Consider the following 14,225-nt stretch of genomic DNA (forward strand, 5'->3'; position numbering starts at 1 on the left):
GCGCGGCGGGGCCGGCTGGAGCCGGAGGGGGAGCCGCCGCCGCCGTTGACCCGGCCGGCCGGCCGGGAGCAGGGAGAGATGCAGAGCCGGGCGGCCCGCGCCCCCCTTCCAACGCCGCCGCCGCCGCCGCCGCTGCCGCTGCCGCTGCTGCTGCTGCTGCTGCTGCTGCGGCCGCCGCCACTGCTGGGAGACCAAGTGGGGCCCTGTCGTTCCCTGGGGCCCCGCGGCCGGGGCTCCTCAGGGGCCTGCGCCCCCGTGGGTTGGCTCTGCCCAGCCTCGGCCTCCAATCTCTGGCTGTACACCAGCCGCTGCAGGGATGCAGGGACAGAGCTGACTGGCCACCTGGTGCCCCACCACGACGGGCTGAGGGTCTGGTGCCCAGAATCCGGAGCCCTCATCCCTCTGCCGCCAGCCCCCGAAGGCTGCCCGTGGAGCTGTCGCCTCCTGGGCATTGGAGGCCACCTTTCCCCACAGGGCAAGCTCACCCTACCCCAGGAACACCCGTGCTTAAAGGCCCCACGGCTGAGATGCCAGTCCTGCAAGCTGGTGCAGACCCCAGTGCTCAGGGCAGGGGAAAGGTCAGCAGAAGAGCCCATGGGCGGGCGTCGGAAAAGGAACGTGAATACAGCCCCCCAGTTCCAGCCCCCCAGCTACCAGGCCACAGTGCCTGAGAACCAGCCGGCAGGTACCCCCGTGGCATCCCTGCGGGCCATTGACCCAGACGAGGGCGAGGCCGGCCGCCTTGAGTACACCATGGATGCCCTCTTTGATAGCCGCTCCAAACAGTTCTTCTCTCTGGACTCAATCACGGGCGCCGTGACCACAGCCGAGGAGCTGGATCGTGAGACCAAGAGCACCCATGTCTTCAGGGTCACGGCACAGGATCATGGCATGCCCCGACGCAGTGCCTTGGCCACACTCACCATCTTGGTGACTGACACCAATGATCACGACCCTGTTTTCGAGCAGCAGGAGTACAAGGAGAGCCTCAGGGAGAACCTGGAGGTTGGCTATGAGGTGCTCACGGTCAGAGCCACAGATGGCGATGCCCCCCCCAATGCCAATATTCTGTACCGTCTATTGGAGGGGCCTGGCGGCAGCCCCTCTGAAATCTTTGAGATTGACCCTCGTTCTGGGGTCATCCGAACCCGTGGCCCTGTGGATAGGGAAGAAGTAGAATCCTACCAGTTGACAGTGGAGGCAAGTGATCAGGGTCGGGACCCAGGTCCACGGAGTGCCACAGCTGCTGTGTTCCTGTCTGTGGAGGATGACAATGACAACGCCCCTCAGTTCAGTGAGAAGCGCTACGTGGTCCAGGTGCGTGAGGATGTGACCCCGGGGGCCCCGGTACTCCGGGTCACAGCCTCGGATAGAGACAAGGGCAGTAATGCCCTGGTGCATTATAGCATCATGAGTGGCAATGCTCGGGGACAGTTTTACCTGGATGCCCAGACCGGGGCTCTGGACGTGGTGAGCCCTCTTGACTATGAGACAACCAAAGAGTATACCCTCCGAGTTCGGGCACAGGATGGTGGCCGCCCCCCACTCTCCAACGTCTCTGGCTTGGTGACAGTGCAAGTCCTGGATATCAACGACAATGCCCCCATCTTTGTCAGCACCCCCTTCCAGGCTACTGTGCTAGAGAGTGTCCCCTTAGGCTACCTGGTTCTCCATGTCCAGGCCATCGATGCTGATGCTGGTGACAATGCCCGCCTGGAATACCGCCTTGCTGGGGTTGGGCATGACTTCCCCTTTGCCATCAACAATGGCACAGGCTGGATCTCTGTGGCAGCTGAGCTGGACCGGGAAGAGGTTGATTTCTATAGCTTTGGGGTAGAAGCCCGAGACCATGGCACCCCAATGCTCACTGCTTCAGCCAGCGTCAGTGTGACCATCCTGGATGTCAACGACAACAACCCCACCTTTACCCAACCGGAGTACACGGTGAGACTCAACGAGGATGCGGCTGTGGGCACCAGCGTGGTGACAGTGTCGGCTGTGGACCGCGATGCTCACAGTGTCATCACTTACCAGATCACCAGCGGCAACACTCGCAACCGCTTTTCTATCACCAGCCAGAGTGGTGGTGGGCTCGTGTCGCTGGCCCTGCCGTTGGACTACAAACTCGAGCGGCAATATGTGCTAGCTGTCACTGCCTCCGACGGCACTCGGCAGGACACAGCACAGGTGGTAGTGAACGTCACTGATGCCAACACCCATCGTCCGGTCTTTCAGAGCTCCCACTATACGGTGAACGTTAACGAGGACCGGCCAGCAGGCACCACGGTGGTGCTGATCAGTGCCACGGACGAGGACACGGGTGAGAATGCCCGCATCACCTACTTTATGGAGGACAGCATCCCCCAGTTCCGCATTGATGCAGACACAGGGGCTGTCACCACCCAGGCTGAGCTAGACTATGAGGACCAAGTGTCCTATACCCTGGCCATCACTGCCCGGGACAATGGCATTCCCCAGAAGTCTGACACAACCTACCTAGAGATCCTGGTGAACGATGTGAACGACAATGCCCCTCAGTTCCTGCGTGACTCCTACCAGGGCAGCGTCTATGAGGATGTGCCTCCCTTCACCAGTGTCCTGCAGATCTCAGCCACTGACCGTGACTCCGGCCTCAACGGCAGAGTCTTCTACACCTTCCAGGGGGGCGATGATGGAGATGGTGACTTTATCGTGGAGTCCACGTCGGGCATCGTGAGAACGCTTCGGAGGCTAGATCGCGAGAACGTGGCCCAATACATTTTGCGGGCATATGCGGTGGACAAGGGGATGCCTCCAGCCCGCACGCCCATGGAAGTCACGGTCACTGTGTTGGACGTCAACGACAATCCACCTGTCTTTGAGCAGGACGAGTTTGATGTGTTCGTGGAAGAGAACAGCCCCATTGGGCTGGCCGTGGCCCGTGTCACAGCCACTGACCCCGACGAAGGCACCAATGCCCAGATCATGTACCAGATTGTGGAGGGTAACATTCCTGAGGTCTTCCAACTGGACATCTTCTCTGGGGAGTTGACCGCCCTGGTGGACTTGGACTACGAGGACCGGCCCGAATACGTCCTGGTCATCCAGGCCACGTCAGCTCCCCTGGTGAGTCGGGCTACCGTCCACGTCCGCCTGCTTGACCGCAACGACAACCCACCAGTGCTGGGCAACTTTGAGATCCTTTTCAACAACTATGTCACCAACCGCTCAAGCAGTTTCCCTGGGGGTGCCATTGGCCGCGTGCCTGCCCATGACCCTGATGTCTCAGACAGCCTGACCTACAGCTTCGAGAGGGGGAATGAGCTCAGCCTGGTCCTGCTCAATGCCTCGACGGGCGAACTGAGGCTGAGCCGGGCGCTGGACAACAACCGTCCTCTGGAGGCCATCATGAGCGTGCTAGTGTCAGGTAAGGAAGGGCCCAGGTGGTGTCAGGTGGGGGTGGCCCTTGGGGGAGGGCCTGGGCACAGGTTTAAGGAGGAAGCACTGACCCACCTCTCTGCCCAGTGTCTGGCGCAGAGGTTGAGGGGCGCAGAGGTTGAGGGGCGAGAAGCAGCTTGGGAAGGAGCCCTCGGAATCCTGGCAGCTGGAGTAGGCCCCGCCTGCCGCCCCAGGCTGGGCTGGGCTGCTTCGGTTGGCTGCCCCCTGCCTACCACCCTGTGACGTGGCAGGGGAAGTGTTGTGAGGCTGCCCCGGCCATGGCTGCCAGGATTGTGAAAAAAGGCGCGGGGAAGACTGGGGACCAGGAGAGCTGGGGGAGGGGTAGAGAAGACTGTGGTGTGTGTGGGGGGAGAGGCGAGCCGGGCCCCTCAGCACCCCTTCACGCCCGGCACGATATTCCTGTGATCTCATAACAGCCTTCTGACAGAGCAGAGGGCCACGGGGCACAGGGTTGCCGCCGAGGGGTCAGGACCCTGCAGTTGGGCCTCTTCTGGCCCCTTCTGGCTCCCGGCTGAGTCCCAGACCGGCTGAGGGGGACTTTGTCTAGAGCATTCTTTTCCCTCCAGGCAGAAAGAGCCTGGCCTGGCTATCCCTTCAGAGCTCCCGCAGGAAGTGAAGCCAGAGCTCATTGTCTCTGTCCAAACAGACCCCACTGTCAGAGGCCATGGTTTGGGGTCCAGCTTGGGGGAGGGGCTGCAGGGAAGCCAGGGGCAGGCTGAGGCCTCCTGGGCCCCCTTGCCACCCCATGGGCTCTTCTTAGGATGTTAGGCCTTCCTGTGACCAGCCCAGGCTCAAGGAATGGAGTGTGGGACCAGGATGAGCCAGGGGACCGGTGGCCTTTGAGGGTACAGCCCCCTGCTCTGGTGGGGAGAGAACTGAGTCCTGGGGCGTGGGAGCCTGGCCGGGACCCAGGCTGGACATTCCTGCTGCTTGGCCAAGCGCTCAGCCTGCAGACTCCCTGGACAGAGGGCTGGGGGAGGAGAGTTGAGGGGGGCCGCTTTCTGTCTTCTCTGTCAATGGTGGGGAGTGATCGGCAGTGGCATAGGAGGGGGCCAGCCCCGGGTTGCTGAGGCCCTTCCCTAAGCTGGGGAAGAACTGGTGCTCCCTTGAGGGCCCCTTGTTAGGGGCACCCTGTGGATGGGTGGGCCACGGTACCCCACTCCAGACACATCATGGAGGAGGAGAAGAAGAGCCGGGCACCCCTCTACTGCCACCCCAGGGAGTCTGGGCCTGGACTGGAACGAGAGGGGGAATGAGAGGCATGTGAGATGCAGGGTGTGGCTTTAGCCCCCTCCTTGCTCTGGGTCCTTCCTGGACAGATGCCTCCCCTCCTCGGGTGGCCATGGGAGCCAGGACATGTGAGCCATTATTTTTATTTATTTATTATTCTTTTAAGATTTTATTTATTTATTCATGAGGGACACACAGAGAGAGGCAGAGACACAGGTAAAGGGAGAAGCAGGCTCCCTTCGAGGAGCCTGATGCAGGGCTCGATCCCAGGACCCCAGGATCATGACCTGAGCTGAAGGCAGATACTCAACAACTGAGCCACCCAGGTGCCCTGACGTGAGCTTTTAAAGATCATCGGCAAGGCCTTGTGCCTGTTGAAGCTTCAGTTTTTCTCCAGGAGGAAGGGAAGGGCTGGAGTTCCTGTATCCTGTATCCTTCTCTGTGCTGGGAGAAGCAAGCAGCGGGGAGGGATGGGAAAGAAGGGGCTCTCCCTCGTGTCCTCCCCACAGCCTGTCCTAGGTGAGTGTGGCAGGGTACTGAGGAGGCCCCACGCAGCCTTCAGGCTCCTACCTGCGGAGCCCCTGACCACAGCTCCCCTAGAACAGAAGGGAAGGCCTCAGGCTGGCCCTCTAGCCCGACCCCATCCTGTCCCCTCCATCCTGTCCCCTCGGCCCTGACCCTTGGACACAGTCACCACGGCAACCCCAAAGTTCAGGGAGGCTGGGGTGAGGGGAGGAATTGACTCCCACTGCCCCTTTGTTTTCCTTTTCTTGTTCTTTTGTCTCTCTTTCTTCCTGCCCCTGCCCACTGGCCCTCCCTCCGGTGCTGCCCCACTCTAGGGCGCTCTCCCCATCTCCTGCGGGGCTCTCTCCTTCCCCACTTTCTCCATTGCTGGGTCTTTCCCTGGATCTTTGTTTTCCCCTGTTTAGTCTCCACGTTCCTGCCTCTCTGACTTCCCCCTCTCATTTTCCCTGTGGCTGAAGCTGCCCCAGCTTGAGCTGGGGGGCTGTTCTGAAGCCCCAATTCTCCCTGCCTCTTTCCTCCTCTGCTGGGACACACAGGAGCTCCTGTGCGTGGTCTGGTCAGCTCCCAGAGCAGGGGATCCTCTCTGGGGCTACAGCTCCCACCAGTGCACCTGCTGGGGAAGAGAGGCTTGGAGTCTGATCCTGCCACAGTCCAGGACCTGGGACCCCTGTTCCCACCCTGCCCTGGCACTGGAGAGGTGAGCCAGGTGAAGGCAGGGGAGAGGAACAAAGAGGAAGGCTTGTGCAGTAGGTTGATTGCTGGGGAGGGAGACAACAGAGGAAGGGGCAGGTGGCCACAGATGGTAGACCAGATGGGAAGCAACAGAGACACATTGGGTGAGGGGCAGGGGCGGGGCCTGGGGCTGCTGGGGTGGGGGGCACAGGGAGGAGTGCTTGTTTGCAGGGCTGAGTGGTGGTGAGGTTTCTCTTGCTCACAGGCTTTGCCCCCTTCCCTCCCTAATAAGTTAGAGGCACTGTGTGGACTCTCGGGCCACTTTCTGCCTAGAGGGACTGTCCCATCGAGGAATAACTGGGCAGAGGCACCAAGTACACAAGAGCCCTGTGCCAGCTCCACCTGAAAGAGGGAAGAAAGTAGAGCCTGAGGTCATAAATCTGGGCAGGCTTCCTGGAGTAGGTGAGCTTAGGGCAGGTGAGAGAAGTAGGAGGGCAGCGAGCTGGTGTTTGGGTAGGCCAGGTGGGAAGGCACAGCATGTTCAGTGGCTATAGACAAGAGTAGGAGGAGAGGGAGTGGGTAATGACAAGCAAGCGTGCTGGTGAGAGCAGGAGGGCTTCAGCGGTCTCATGTGATGAGGCTGGAGGGGAGGTGGACCAAGGACAGGGCTGAGATGCGTCTCTGCCTTCAGCCTTCAGGCTCATCTGAGCCGCCTGGTGTAGTGAGCCACCTCAAGTAGGCCTGGCTATTCTGGAGACAGATTCTATTCCCAGGTTCCTCCTCCTACTCCCACCCCACCCCAGAAACACAACTCCTGACCCATTCCTGCTAGGGAGTCCTTTTCCATATCAACTCAGGGCCCCTCCTGCTGTGTTTTAAAGACCATTTCTTGGGGCACCTGGGTGGCTCAATAGGTCAAGTGTCTGCCTTCGGCTCAGGTCATGATCACCGGCTCAGGTCATGATCACCGGGTCCTGGGATCCAGCCCCCGAGTCCCCTGCTGAGCCCCCTGCTTAGCAGGGAGCCCGCTTCTCCTTCTGCCCTCCCCCACTCATGCTCGCTCTGTCTCAAATAAATAAATAAATAAATAAATAAATAAATAAATAAAACCTTTAAAAAAATAAAGACGTTTCTTCACTATGGAGACATCTTAATATTTACTGAACACCTACTTTGTGTAGAACATTGTAGTGAGTAAAAATACAAATACCCTTTAGAGCCCTGCTGAGCCATTTACCCCTCTCCACTGGCCTCCAGCCTTCATTTCTGAGTTAAATAAAACCCATTGCCATGTGTATGTGCATTCAGGTGTGTATGGTATTTCTGGGCTTAGAGTGTGGGTGGAGTGAGACACTAGAGTGTGTTAGCACCTAGCTGTTAATAAGTGAGTGTGTGGCCTGCAGGTGTGGCAGGCACTCGGGTATATGTGGTAAGCCAAGTGGGCGATGGATAGCTAGAGGCCCAAGGCTAGAGGAGAGATCAGACTCGTGGGGCTCTTCTGGGGTTTCGGATTGGCCAGCTGCCCAGGCCCTTCCATCTCTGCCCCCAAGATCTCTCACAGCATCAGGGCAATGGGTGGTGCAGCCTCTGGTAGGGTGGCTCAGCTGGATTTCCTGGGGTGAGGCCCCCACCAGGCTATCTTCAGCAGCCTGGAGTTGGGAGGGAAGAATGCTTTGTGTGGGGCGTTGCTATGGGGATAGCAGGCCTGCGCCCAAGCAGCTATGGGGCTCAGTGGGAGGGGGACTGGGTGGCCCACTGACCCAGTTCACCACCCCCACTCTGCCTTGGTCGGGGAGGAGGGAGCACAGCCAGGGTCAGGGGTATGGGAGCCTTGAGATACAGAGGCTGAGGGGGCAGGATGATCATTTTTGTAGCTTTCTCATGGTGCTCTGGGCCCTGTAGAAAGGTAAGAAATAGGAAAAATCAGGTTCTAGTGCAGGGCAGCTGAGATTCCGGTTTAAGAGAGCAAGACCCTCAGCTTGGGCAGGGAAAGGTGCACGAACATTCAAACATGTGCCATTCTTCAGACGTTGTGATCGCGGGTGCCGGGCGGGGGTTGGGGGGGGTGTTGGGGACAGCATGCCAAGAGAGCTTCTGAAAATCAAATCGCCCTAAGTGTCTGGGGGCTAGTCCCTCAAGGTGTGACTTGCCTACAAGTGACGTCCATGTAGTTTCTTGGGCACTTTTTGCCAGTTCGTGAAGGGAGTCCATTGTGGCATCTGGGCGGAGCAGGGGTGCTGGGCCTGTCGGGTGCTCCTGCGGGCCAGGTCTGTGGCCCGGCAGCCCTGACCCTCCAGCCCTGCTCATCACAGCCTGACCTGTGTCGCTTCCCCCGCAGACGGCGTGCACAGCGTGACCGCCCAGTGTGCCCTGCGTGTCACCATCATCACGGACGAGATGCTCACGCACAGCATCACCCTGCGCCTGGAGGACATGTCGCCTGAGCGCTTCCTGTCCCCCCTGCTGGGTCTCTTCATCCAGGCGGTGGCCGCCACGCTGGCCACACCGCCGGACCACGTGGTGGTCTTCAACGTGCAGCGGGACACGGACGCCCCGGGCGGCCACATCCTCAACGTGAGCCTGTCGGTGGGCCGGCCGCCGGGGCCGGGGGGCGGGCCGCCCTTCCTGCCCTCCGAGGACCTGCAGGAGCGCCTGTACCTCAACCGCAGCCTGCTGGCCGCCATCTCGGCGCAGCGCGTGCTGCCCTTCGACGACAACATCTGCCTGCGCGAGCCCTGCGAGAACTACATGCGCTGCGTGTCGGTGCTGCGCTTCGACTCCTCGGCGCCCTTCATCGCCTCGTCCTCCGTGCTCTTCCGGCCCATCCACCCGGTCGGCGGCCTGCGCTGCCGCTGCCCGCCCGGCTTCACGGGCGACTACTGCGAGACCGAGGTGGACCTGTGCTACTCGCGGCCCTGCGGCCCCCACGGGCGCTGCCGCAGCCGCGAGGGTGGCTACACCTGCCTCTGCCGCGACGGCTACACGGGTGAGCCCCCGGAGAGCCCCCGGGTGAGCCCCACAGGAGAGCCCCCTGGTGAGCCCCACGGGAGAGGCCCCACGGGAGAGCCCCCCTGGTGAGCCCCACGGGAGAGGCCCCCCCGGGTGAGCCCCACGGGAGAGCCCCCCGGGTGAGCCCCACAGGAGAGCCCCCCAGGAGAGTCCCCCAGGTGAGCCCCCCTGGTGAGCCCCACGGGAGAGCCCCCCGGGTGAGCCCCACAGGAGAGCCCCCCGGGTGAGCCCCACGGGAGAGCCCCCCTGGTGAGCCCCACGGGAGAGCCCCCCGATGAGCCCCACGGGAGAGCCCCCCAGGAGAGCCCCCCTGGTGAGCCCCACGGGAGAGCCCCCCAGGTGAGCCCCCCGGGTGAGCCCCACGGGAGAGCCCCCCTGGTGAGCCCCACGGGAGAACCCCCTGGGTGAGCCCCACGGGAGAGCCCCACGGGAGAGCCCCCCTGGTGAGCCCCACGGGAGAACCCCCTGGGTGAGCCCCACGGGAGAGCCCCCCAGGTGAGCCCCACGGGAGAGCCCCACAGGAGAGCCCCCCGGGTGAGCCCCACGGGTGAGCCTCCACAGGTGAGCCTCCCAGGTGAGCCTCCACAGGTGAGCCCCCCCGGGTGAGCCTCCACGGGTGAGCCCCCGGGAGAGCCCCACGGTGAGCCTCCACGGGAAAGCATCCACTGGAGAGCCCCACGGGAGGGCCCCATGGGAGAGCCCTCCAGGTGAGCCCCCCGGGTGAGTCCCACGGGAGAGCCCCACGGGTGAGCCCCCATGGGTGAGCCCCACAGGAGAGCCCCCACGCGTGAGCCTGGGAGCTGCAGGGGGGCGCCTGTTCCCTTCCGGGGGCCAGCATAACCCCACAGGCCTGCACCTGTGGGGAGGAGCTGCGCGAGCCCCTTCCCGAGCAGCGGCCGCCAGGGCAGTGAGCAAGGTCAGGGCCGCAGTGAGCGAGGTCAGGGCCGGCTCGGGAGGTTCTGGCTGTGCGACCCTGGGCACCTGAACCTCTCTGTGTCTCAGTATTTTCAAACAGAGATAACACGTCAACTTACATCATAGCGTGGTTGTAAGAATTAATATAATGAACTTAATACATGTAAAGAGCTAGCTTTGGAAGCTGTTGGCTGTGATGTAAGAAACCACTGGGATCAGGTGACTTGTTCCGAGTGTCCCCTCACAGCTTGACTAGCTCCAAAGCTAGGCCTGGGACCTGGCCTCCCCCGCCCCCCAACACTGAGGGAATTACCTTTCCGGGCTACAGGCAGTGCTGTTCTTCCCAGGCATTGAAGGAAAGGCATAGTAGACACTGGAGGGTTCGGGTGCGGGGTAGGGTTGTTTCAGAAGGTCATTGTACCTGTGTGACCCCGAGCACCAGAGCTCCACCCCTGCCCAGGTGCTGGAGAAAGGGTCAGGCCTCCCCATTGGCCTGTGACCTGAGTCTTGACACAGCATCCCCTCCCCAGCCTCCCTGGGAGGCTCACTGCCTCCGCTTTGTGCTCTGCAGGATCCTGTTTCTCCTCAGGACGCCCCCTTCCCCTCTCCTCCGTGGGCCCTGCCTTGCCAGATAGTTTAGGCCTTCCTCTCTCCTCCACAGCCATGCCCACTGGCCCTGCCAGCAGTGGCAGCCGACCCCCACTGCCGTCCCTGCTGCATCTGCCTGCCCAGAACTTGCCAGACTTGACTCCTCTCAGCTGCTGCTGTGGGTGGGAGTGGGAGGGAGAGGAGGGCTTGGGGGATGGGAAGGGAGTCTTTGTCCAAGAGGATGGGGAGGGGGGCTTAGGGTAGGCGAACAACAGTTTCCATGGAAACAAGAGCCAGTCACTAGGCACAGGAGCTGAGAACCTATCTCTAGAATCTGGGAATGGGGAGGGAGAGAGAGGAGTGGATTTTCCCATCTGATGTTGTTGGAATTTTCAGCTCCTCCACTGAAAGCCTGGTCTACTCCCAAGTCTCACATCTCCACTCTGTCAGCATCCCCCAAGTGCACAGAGGGCCTCCGTCTGGATCCCAGGGCTGAGAGTAGGAGTTCTCTGCCCCATTCCCAGGAGTCCCCAGCTTCCCCCCACACACACACACCTGTGTCCACCCATAATTCTGACAATCCAAGTGGGAGCCGGGTCTCATCCCTGGAGAGGGAAACTGATCTTGGCTCCTAACAGGGACAAAAGCACCAGTTAGGAGGGAGTGGGGAGGGAGGGGATTTGGCACCAGCCCTCGTGTTGTCCTACAGTGCCTTCCTCCATGCACATTCACCCCTGTGGGAACACAACACCCCCATGCTTTCTTAGTAGCCTTGACACCAAAGGATAACTAGGACCTGGGCCTTAGACCAGGGGCCCTGGCAGGCTTGTGGCTTGAGCCCCAAACAGGAGTACAGAAGGGCCTGGGAGCTTCAGGGACTTGCAGGGGAGCAGTATAATGGGATGGTGGTGAGGATGGCACAGTGGGCTAAGCACGGCACCCTGGTTGCCTAGATCTCAGAGAAGGTGAGGACATGAAAGGCAGTGTGGGAGAATTTGGGAGTGTTCCAGGAGGTATGGCTGGGTGGGGAGGCATCCCTGTTCCCCTCCACCTCCTCAGGCACTTGGTGCTCACTCTGCCTTTCTCCTTGCCCAGGTGAACACTGCGAGGTGAGTGCCCGCTCAGGCCGTTGCACCCCAGGTGTCTGCAAGAATGGTGGCACCTGCGTCAACCTGTTGGTGGGTGGCTTCAAGTGCGACTGCCCATCTGGAGACTTCGAGAAGCCCTACTGCCAGGTGACCACACGCAGCTTCCCTGCCCACTCCTTCATCACCTTTCGTGGCCTGCGCCAGCGCTTCCACTTCACTCTGGCCCTCTCGTGAGTGGCTGGGCACTGGGGGTGGGGTATATGGGGAGTGTGGTGGGCCCCTGGGGTGTCTCCCGTTCTACAGACAAGGTGAGAGAAAGGGCAGCAAAAGTGCTTGGAGCAGGTTGTTGGCAGAGCCAGGTCTGCACTGAGAGTTACCTGTGCACTTGGCTAGCAGACCTTCCTCAGCCACCAGGCTTCCCTTATCACTCCTCCTGCCTACCCTTGAGGGTGGGGAGCCCGAGGGGCCAGGGGCTCTGGTTTTAGTTCTGGTTTGGGCTCATCTTCCACACTTTAGCTCCACAGTCCATCACCTTAGCCAAGGTGTAAGCCCTCTGGAGGGTCCTGGGTAGGATCAGGGGCTAGTTAGGTGGCTGGGGGTTGGGGTTAGGTAGGTGGCCCATTCCCTACCCCCATCCCCAACCCCTGCTCAGGTTTGCCACCAAGGAGCGTGATGGGCTGCTGTTGTACAACGGGCGCTTCAATGAGAAGCATGACTTTGTGGCCCTCGAGGTGATCCAGGAGCAGGTCCAGCTCACCTTCTCTGCAGGTGACCCCGGTTGCCCCATGTCCTTGCCCATCTCAGGAAGGCCCTATGTGTCTTGGCCCCTGACCCCAAGACACACACTTCCCCCTCTCTGAGCCAAACCTGGGTCCAGTCCCAACCACAAGCATGCCCTCCCCATTCCCAGCCCTCATCCAGTGTCTCAGCTCACCTGGGTGCTTTCTCCAGGGGAATCGACCACCACCGTGTCCCCATTCGTGCCCGGAGGGGTCAGTGACGGCCAGTGGCACACAGTACAGCTGAAGTACTATAATAAGGTGGGTGTAGGAGGGGGTCAAGGAGTTGGAAGGTTCTGTCCTTGTCTCAGTGTTCAGACGTAGGGGGCACTTCGTCCAGGGGTTGCTGCTCATGGCACTTCTGGCAGAAAGGGAGGGATGGGGGTGGGGACTTGCCACTTTGCTGGGGTGTTCCGCTTCCACCACCTCAGAGCGTTAGATGCTCCCCATCCTGATAAACAAGCACAAAGTCTGGTGGATGCTGAGGAAGGCAGCTGAGCATGTGTGTCATGTGAGCACACTGTATGTGCAAGTGAGTATGTGTACACGCATGTGTATATGTGTGGACCAAGGAGTGTCAGCATGTGCTGGCATTTTCTTGCCTGGCCCATGGACCTGCTGGGCTCCTTGTTCACCGTTTCCCTTCTCTGCCCTTCCCTGTCCACAGCCACTTTTAGGTCAGACGGGGCTCCCGCAGGGCCCATCTGAGCAGAAAGTAGCTGTGGTGACCGTGGATGGCTGTGACACGGGGGTGGCCCTGCGTTTCGGAGCTGTCCTGGGCAACTACTCCTGCGCTGCCCAGGGCACCCAGGGTGGCAGCAAAAAGTGAGCTGGGAAGAGGGCTGAGGCATGGGGTATAGTATGGGGTGTGGCAGTGGGGGAGGGTTGAGAGGGTGGGCCTTAGGGGACCCTGAAATGGAAACCAGTCCGGATGGGGGCCTTCCCTCATTGTGCTTCCCTCAGCCTTCTGCAGGGATCAGGGTTGGGGGTGGAAGCGGCAAGATTTAGGGCCTTGAGCAGGGTCTTATGGAGTGGTCCCGGGAAGGGTGGGGACCAGATGAGAGCGGCTCCAGGTCGGGGTGCCTCCCTTCCCCTGTGCTGTTCTTCAGGGTCCCGTGGGCTCCTGCCTCGGCCCTTCCCCACTCTGGCCTGGTGGCAGGGAAAGGGGAGAAAGAAGAACCAGGAGCTCCCCCATCTGCCACCACTTTTGCTCATGTGGCCACCACTTTTGCTTCGCCAGGTCTCTGGATCTGACGGGGCCCCTGCTGCTGGGCGGGGTACCTGACCTGCCCGAGAGCTTCCCTGTCCGGACGCGGCACTTTGTGGGCTGCATGAGGAATCTGCAAGTGGACAGCCGGCATGTGGACATGGCTGACTTCGTCGCCAACAATGGCACCGTGCCTGGTACGGGAGCCTGGGCCAGGGGCGAGGCCAGGAGCCCAGGGCAGAAGGGAGGGCTGTGCCTGGTGTGGGGACGTGCTGGGGGGTTCAGAGGCCCCTCCGCTACAGGTTTACTATTTGGAGCCCCGACCGAGCCCCCTGCTCTCCTTTCTAGGCTGCCCTGCCAAGAAGAACGTGTGTGACAGCAATACTTGCAACAACGGGGGTACCTGCGTGAACCAGTGGGATGCGTTCAGCTGCGAGTGTCCTCTGGGCTTCGGGGGCAAGAGCTGTGCCCAGGGTAGGGGAGGCAGCCAGAGAAGCCAAGGCCTGGGAGCTGTCGACAATGCTGGGAACGCTGGCAGGGTCGGGGCAGGCACTGGGCAGGGCCCAACCACGCTGGGCTGTGGGTGGAAAAGCATGTCTAGGCAGAGCCCTGAGAGGGGAGCACTGGAGACAAAGGGCCCAGTCAGTGGCAGGCCTGGGCACAGTGTGGGGCGGGCCCAGGACAGGTAAATGCTCTGGAGGGCGGGGCCTGCAAGGGGAGTGGGCACTAGGAGGCCTGCCCTGCCTTCCCTGCCTCCCCGGGAACCACCGCCTC

The 14,225-nt window shown here is 61.2% G+C and overlaps 1 protein-coding gene across 5 annotated transcripts in view; it reads left to right on the forward strand.

Moving 5' to 3' along the window:
* CELSR2 (cadherin EGF LAG seven-pass G-type receptor 2) overlaps positions 1-14,225 on the forward strand; it is a 26,080-nt gene continuing 11,855 nt past the window's right edge. For all 5 annotated transcript variants that reach the window (XM_055340202.1, XM_055340203.1, XM_055340204.1 and 2 more), the window contains exons 1-8: positions 1-3,406; positions 8,204-8,851; positions 11,473-11,695; positions 12,118-12,233; positions 12,417-12,505; positions 12,912-13,069; positions 13,485-13,648; positions 13,800-13,925. In XM_055340202.1, the coding sequence (XP_055196177.1) occupies positions 79-3,406; positions 8,204-8,851; positions 11,473-11,695; positions 12,118-12,233; positions 12,417-12,505; positions 12,912-13,069; positions 13,485-13,648; positions 13,800-13,925 (4,852 nt within the window). In that variant the 5' untranslated portion in view covers positions 1-78. The remainder of the gene's footprint in view (positions 3,407-8,203; positions 8,852-11,472; positions 11,696-12,117; positions 12,234-12,416; positions 12,506-12,911; positions 13,070-13,484; positions 13,649-13,799; positions 13,926-14,225) is intronic.

This window comes from Nyctereutes procyonoides, unplaced genomic scaffold (genome assembly GCF_905146905.1).
Source record: "Nyctereutes procyonoides isolate TBG_1078 unplaced genomic scaffold, NYPRO_anot_genome, whole genome shotgun sequence".
Taxonomy (NCBI): domain Eukaryota; kingdom Metazoa; phylum Chordata; class Mammalia; order Carnivora; family Canidae; genus Nyctereutes; species Nyctereutes procyonoides.